Source organism: Silene latifolia, chromosome 2 (genome assembly GCF_048544455.1).
Source record: "Silene latifolia isolate original U9 population chromosome 2, ASM4854445v1, whole genome shotgun sequence".
In the NCBI taxonomy this organism is placed as follows: Eukaryota; Viridiplantae; Streptophyta; class Magnoliopsida; order Caryophyllales; family Caryophyllaceae; genus Silene; species Silene latifolia.
Window position 1 is genome coordinate 110,389,177 of NC_133527.1, and position 7,778 is coordinate 110,396,954.

Here is a 7,778-nt window from a genome sequence, read left to right on the forward strand (position 1 = left end):
ATGGGTAGTGCTGGTGGCCTTTGGTGTGGCTGGAAGAAGGGTTTGATGATGAGCTGTGTAACTACATGTAATAACTTCATCATCCTTTTGAATGAAATGAATCCTTCTTTTCCTTGGTATCTCGTGTTGTTCTATGGTGAACCTGAGCAATCTCTCCGTATGCAAGTGTTTGAGCTTTTGGGTTCATGGTTAGTTTCCTTAGAGTTTCCGTTTGTCATTGTAGGAGACTTTAATCAAGTCGAATTCAGTTGTGATAAGCTTAGTTCGAAGACGGGTAGTATAGCGGGGGCAATGAGTTTCCATAATTGGCGTATTGAACATGAACTTGTTGATATTCCGTTCAAAGGGCCGCGTTTCACGTGGTGCAATAATAGAAAAGGTTTTAAGCGAGTTTATGAAAGAATTGACAAGGCCTATGGTTTGAAGGATTGGTTTCATCTTTTCCCTAATACTGGTGTTAAACATCTGCCCATTCAGATTTCGGACCATGCTCCCATTGAATTATGCTTTAACCTTGTTAAGAACTCATGTAAGAAGCCGTATAAAATTGAATTTGGAATTTGGATAATGAAGAGTGCTTGTCTTTAATTCAGAAAAATTGGAAGTCTGTATTTGTAGGTACTTCTCCGTTTAAGTTGGTAAGGAAGTTAGCTTTTATTCGAAATATGTTGCGGAAATGGTCCATTGAGAAACGTAAGGCTTGGAGTAAGGAGTGGGATTGTTTTGATGAACGTATTGTGGAAGCTATGAATTACGCCATTAATACGGGAAATTCTGATTTAGCTGTTCAGGTTAATAATGAGGTTACAGATTTTGCTAGAGCTGCAGCTTTGTACTGGAAGCAGCGTGCGAAGATGAATTGGGCGGTTGAGGGGGATACTTGTACTAAGTTCTTTTTTAATTGGGTTAAGGGCCGCGCGGGTCGTAATTCTATTCTTGGTATCAAAGACACGTTGGGGAATTGGAGTTATGATCCGGTTTGTATTGGGAATCTCTTTTACACGCACTTTTATGCTATTTATTATCCGGTTAATGACGATACTGCTACGGCCTCTTTTGATACTCATGTGGCTTCGTCGTCTTCAGCTGATTTTCCAAGGTTGGCGGAGCATGATGTGCTCTTTACCCAGGTAAGGTCTATTGTTAAAGAGGATGATTTAGATTTCTTGACCAAAACTTTTACTGCTAAAGATGTGAGACGGGCGGTCTTTCAACTAGGAGCCTTGAAATCCCCGGGTCCTGATGGTTTTTCGGCCTTGTTTTTCCAGAAATGTTGGCATTTTGTGAAGCATGATGTTATTGCGGTGGTTCTAAATATTCTTAATGGTGGTGTGGTTCTTAAAGAACTTAACAGGACCTTTATTACACTAGTTCCGAAATGTGAGAGCCCTGAAAGGGTGGAGGATTTCAGACCTATTAGTCTTTGCAACGTTATTATGAAGGTGGTCACGCGCTGCATTACGAATAGGATGTCTAGGGTTATGAGTTATCTGGTTGGTGATTACCAAAATGCTTTTGTTGTTGGTCGGCATATTGGGGATAACGTTCTACTTGCTCATGAAGCAATTCAGAATATTAATAAGCACTCATCTGGGGCCTGCGGGAGATTTGCTTTTAAAGCGGATATGAGTAAGGCTTATGATCGTATTCGATGGGATTTTTTACACTGTACTCTTATTTGTTTCGGGTTTCCTAATGGTTTGATTAATCTTATTATGAGTGTTGTCACAACGGTTTCGTATGAGGTTTTGGTTAATGGTGCTCCTTTGAAGCAATTTCAGCCTAGTTGCGGTTTACGTCTGGGAGACCCGCTATCGCCGTACCTGTTTATCTTATGTATGGAAATCCTGTCTCAAAATATTCTAGCAGCTCAAGCCAATGGGTCTATATATGGTATTAAGTTATCAAGAAATGCGCCCCCTCTTTCCCACTTATTATTCGCGGATGATTCTATATTCTTTCTTCTTGATAAGGAGGAGGCTTACGGTAAGCTTAAACTGATCTTGGCTAACTTCTGTACTGCTTCGGGTCAGATTATGAATGAGTCTAAATGTGGTATTCTGTTCAGTCCAAGCACCACGATGCGCTTTGTGCAGGAAGGTCTGAGTGTTTTACATATCTTAGACAATAAGGGTATTGGTCGATACTTGGGTATTGATACTGATTTTGGTTCGTCTAAAAAGGATATTTTCAATGCGCTCATTGAAAAGGTACGACGCCGTATTTCGTCTTGGAATGCTATCTTTCTCTCACCTGCGGGAAGGTTGACTTTGATCTCTTCTGTTTTGTCTGCTTTATCGAATTATGTCCTATCGGTATTTAAAATACCGGTAAGTGTGGCAAATAAGATTAACTCCTTATTGTAACATTTTTGGTGGGCTGGAACGAGATTAAGGTCCACGATCCATTGGTGTAGTAAGAATTTTATTAGCTTTCCAAAGTCGGAAGGTGGACTTGGAATTCGAAACATTCAGTGTATGAATCATGTTCTGTTAGATAAATTAGCTTGGAAAGTTCTGACGATGAAAGACTCTTTGGTAAGTCGAGTTTTCTATGATAAGCTCATTTGCAATAATAATCTTGTGATGCCCGGGTCTTTAAAATCTTGCTCGTATCAAACTTGGGGTTGCAAGAGTTTATCTTATGGAATGGAGTTGATTTTGGCTCACTTGGGCTGGAAACCTGGTGTCAGTTCAACGCTACGTATATGGAATTGTGGATGGGTTGGTGGTGAGGTACCGCCTCAAACGACGAGATTGGGATTTCCGCCGCCAGGCTCTATGTTGAATTTTACTGTTAAGGATCTTCTTGCTCCTTCGTTGTGTTGGAATCATGGTCTAATCTTTGATTTGTTTGAAACCGAGTGGGCTCGTCGGATCTCTGCCATGCCTATTTGTAAAACTTTTGTTGATGATTGTATTTTCTTGAAGCTTACTTCTTCGGGGATCTATTCGGTCAAAAGCGGGTACGCGGTCTGCCTTGCTTCTTATCTACGTGTTCATAGTTCGTCTAAGGATGGGAGTAGAATTGATTCCTCTACAAAGGCTTTTTGTAAAAAATGGTTATGCGCTTGCGAGGTCCGCGTGTTTGGAAGATTCTTGTTTGGCGAATTTTGACGGATTCACTTTCAGTGGGAGCTGAATTTGTTAAACGGAATCTCGTCATAGGGTCGGTGTGTCCTTGGTATGGGGAGGATGGTATGGTGGAGACTTTAGAGCACCTCTTTAGGGATTGTTTTTTGGTTAAGCGTCTTTGGGCGTGTTCCTCGATTGGTATTTCTACTGAGTTTGCTTCGTCTGTTCGGTTACGTGATTGGATTAAAAATTGGATAAATTTTTTCTTCACAAAGGAGGATGCATCTAATACTGTCATTTGGTTCCTTTCTGTCCTATGGAGTTTATGGTGCATCAGGAATGAAATTATGTTCTCAGGAATGTCCTTTTCGCCTAAGTACTTCTTTGCATTTCTTTCGAACTCTACTAATGTGGCTTTGGAAGCGGAGTCGCGGCTTGCTTCTACAGCCTCGACTTTGGGGTCTGACTGTCATGGTCCGTTGGGCACTTTGAGGAATGAGATTAGTAATCATTTTCCGTTTTTTTTGGTGGGAGAAAAAGGAACTTGTGCTCCTTTCCGAGTTAAAGTTGATGCGAGTTGGGTAAGTTCTTTACATGCTTCTGCAGGTTGGATTGTCTATGCACCTAATGGGGAATGTTATGGGACTTTTGCCATAAGTTTTGATCTTTGAATCTGCATTACAAGTCGGGGTTTATTGGCATTAGGGAAGTTTTGAGATGGGCTGCTAGAAGTCATATTCTTCATTTGGACTTATCCTCTGATTGTCTTCAACTACTTCTTCAACTTGCTAGGGTGGAATCTATGCACCACTTGGTCAGGGGGATTCTGCATGATATTGAGTCCGACCTCTTGTTGTTTCATTGTATTTGCTTTAGTTTCTTACCGCGTTGTCTTAATAAGGTTGCTCATAACCTAGCTCGGGCTAAATTGGGATTGTAGTATGTTCTCTTTATAGCTGCCAAATAAAAAAAAAAATAATAATAATAATAATACGAGGTCTTAAAGCAATAGAATCAGGTAGCTAGATGTTAAAGTTTGTGGCTAACAAACATGGACTTCTTCTACGAAAAATAAATGACATGGTTTGTACTATTAAGATGATGTATTACTCGAGCCTAAGTTATATTCCTTCCATTTTTATCATTTGTTTGCCTTTAATTAAAATACCCTCCTAAAAAATAAAAAAAGGCAAATAAATGATTCGAATAAAGGGAGTACGAATTACTAAATACCGCTTTTTTTATGCTAGGTAAATATTGTCATCTTTGATAAACATCGATAGAAACATTATCATCTTTGAAAGGACTAATTATATCTATATATTCTCTTATTATAAAAGAGTAACTGTCACTTTTATATTCATTTATGAAAATAGCAAGTGATTTTCACCATGTATATATAAATATTATATGTATATTTGTGAATTCCTCCGTAGAATATTGTTACAATGCTATACATATCACTCTTAAATTTGTTGACTACTCCATTATTTAGTGTTAATTGTATACACAAAAGACTATACATAATACATACTTCATTCATACATATAGGAATAGGAAAAGGTATACATCACTGTTATGAATGTTATTATCCTATGTTAACAAATAGTTTGTTTAATACAACGAGGTGTCAATTACATACATGCACACTCTATAGAAAATTACATATAGGCCCGTACATTGCACGGACATTAAACCTAGTATATATATATATATATATATATATATATATATAAGAGGTTTTTTTCGAGCGATATTAGAGCGTCCACATCATCTTTTTTAGTTTTAAGAAAGTATATTATAAAATCTTCCAAGATTATGAAAAGATACTACGTAATATTTTTAATATCACAGCTATATTAAACGTACAAATTTTTTTGATTATCATTCTAATCAAAAAGTATAATGCGAAACATTTCGAAACTTAGATATTTGAATTCATAGCGAAAAATGCTTTCATTTGATTATAAATTATGTACTATTTACTACTCCATCCCTTCCATTGACTTGTTTACATTTATTTTTTGCACAAATATTAAGAAAATGGGGGTATATCTACTTTTAATATGTTTACTTACACAACTACTTTTATGTAAGCCCCTCATATTTTGGCACCCACCCACCGAAAGGTATAAAAGTAGACAAGGGTATGTGGGTGATTTAATTGATAAAAAAATATCCATATATAGAAACGTAGACAATCAAGAAAAGCGGGGTAAAATAGAAAACGTAAACAATTCAATGGTATGAATGAAGTATTATTATTTTCTTCTAATTTAATTATGATAAAAGGTGGTGTACTTCTTAATATGTTATTTGTCCCATATTGATGAATTATATAGACATGGTGAATATATTACATATAAATAGTAGAATTGTCCCAAATTAGAAGATTACCAGGTGGGTGATTCTATGATTATAAATAGGAGTCATCTTTGATCTTTGAAACTTATGTATCAAGCAAAAATCATTTGAGTCTCTTAAGTATTCTCTTAGAGAACTCTTAGGAATTTGTATTATTAAAAATTAATTAATTAATTTAGGAAAATATCCTAAATACTATTTTTGATATAAAAAATGTAGTGGAAAATATTTAATTATTGTTGTAATTAGAATATATATATATATATATATATATATATATATATATATATATATATATATTTTTTTTTTTCTATATTATATTAAAAATTTATAATTTTCATATAAAATTTTTTACATTTCATTTGACAAAAAAGCATCGTAAAAAAATTACGAAAATAATATAATTATATTGGTGGTAAAAAATGCTATCATTAAAGTATAAATTTCATATTATTTGCACATATTTTAATTATGATAAAAAAAATAGAAAAAAATGTACGAGTATTATTAGATGCTATATAACTATTATATATATTGAAGTAACAATTTCCCGTATTCGGAATTTGGGCTGAATGTCGAACTAGGTGCGAAAAATATGGTGTATTTCTTAGTATGCTATTTGTCCCACATTGAAAAATAATGCAGGTGTGGTGAATATATTACATCGAAAGATTAGCATAATAAGGGGTGATTCTATGATTATAAATAGGAGACATCATTGGAACTTGGGTATCATCCCAAAATCTTTTGAGTCTCTTAGAGCAATAGCAATAGTAGTTCTTAGCATTGAGGTTGGTACCAAGAACATTATTTTAAAAGTTCTTCTATTGCATTTAAAAGTTGGTTCTTATTTTTAAGAACCTAGTTCTAAAATGAGAACCAAGTTTGTAAATATTGGAAAATGTACAACCAATAAATATAACTTTGTAAAATGTGAGAAACCATTTACCATTATTTATTTTATGGGTTTTTCCATCTAAGAACTTTATATAAAGTTCTTCTATTGAAAACAAAAGTACTTAAAAATTGGGGTTGGTGCATTATGACATGGCATGTGAAGAACTATATATAAAGTTCTACTATTGCTATTGCTCTTAAGTATTGTCTTAGAGAGCTCTTAAGAGTTTGTATTATTCCCTCCACAATATGATATAATTTTCTATATTATATTCAAATGACGGTGTTTATAATTTTTATTTATATAAAAACTTATACATTTCATTTGGCAAAAAAATATCATAAAACAATTATGAAAATTATATAATTAAATTCGTAGTAAGAAAATGCTATCATTAGAGTATATGTTCTATATCATTTGCACATATTTTAATTATGATAAAAAAAAAAGTACGAATATTAATAAATAGTATAGTATTTGTTCATTATCAAATCGGGTTGGTGTCGAATTAGATGCAAAAAATATGGTGTACTTTTAAGTATATTATTTATCCCAATTTGAAAAAAAAATGTAGGTGTAATGAATATACTACGAATAAATAGTTGAATTGTCCCACCTTAAAAGATTGTCATAAGGTGAATTGTACCACATCAAAAGATTTTCATAAGGTGGAGTGATTCTATGATTATAAATAAGAGTCATCATTAGAACTTAGGTATCAACACAAAATCTTTTGAGACTCTCAAGTATTGTCATAATACAAACAATAACATACACATATTAAACACGTAAATATTTATAAAGATGATTATATATTAGTGATATTGTGGACACAGCCGCCCGCGCCGCGCATCTGCGTGTTGGTTTCGAGGCGGAGGCACTTCTCCCACCGAACTCCGGCGCGAGGCCGAGGCACGTCATGGGCCGTTACCGATTTGAAAGGCATTGTAATCGGTGAAAGGTTTGACAAGCCTGCATTTGTGGAGTCGCCACCAATTTTTATGGAAAATTTGAACCGTTCGAATATCTCGTGTCATGTCAAGACACAAAGTAGTGACATGAACATTAAGAAACTCGTTACCCTTAGCATTCAACGTCTAGAATGACTCTCGTGATGCCAATGAACACGGATGTTCACAGAGATCTTGAGTAAGGGGTAAGGGTACGTATTAGGAAGCTCGTTTATTTGAACACCTAAACCCGCCCGCCTCGATAGCGGCCTCTACTAATGATCAAGAAAGTTGTTTATACTCGATATGTTGCCAATTGTATGCATGCAATGCATCATTCAATGGAATAATCCTAGCATGTGAGAATTAGACTAAGTCGGTTTGACAAACAATTTAGCATCCAATTGGGTCGAAGTAGGAGGTTAGATTAATTACATGCAATTGCCAAGTAAATAAATCATACATAATGCGAAATAAATAAATAATTACAAA

At 34.8% G+C, this 7,778-nt stretch overlaps 1 protein-coding gene across 1 annotated transcript; it reads left to right on the forward strand.

Annotated features, from left to right (window-relative positions):
* Positions 1-3,745, forward strand: LOC141641174 (uncharacterized). Its single transcript, XM_074449846.1, has 4 exons — positions 1-529; positions 619-2,330; positions 2,442-3,051; positions 3,168-3,745. Exons 1-4 carry the CDS (start codon positions 1-3, stop codon positions 3,743-3,745), a joined length of 3,429 nt encoding a protein of 1,142 aa, XP_074305947.1.
* Positions 3,746-7,778: the final 4,033 nt, after the last annotated feature.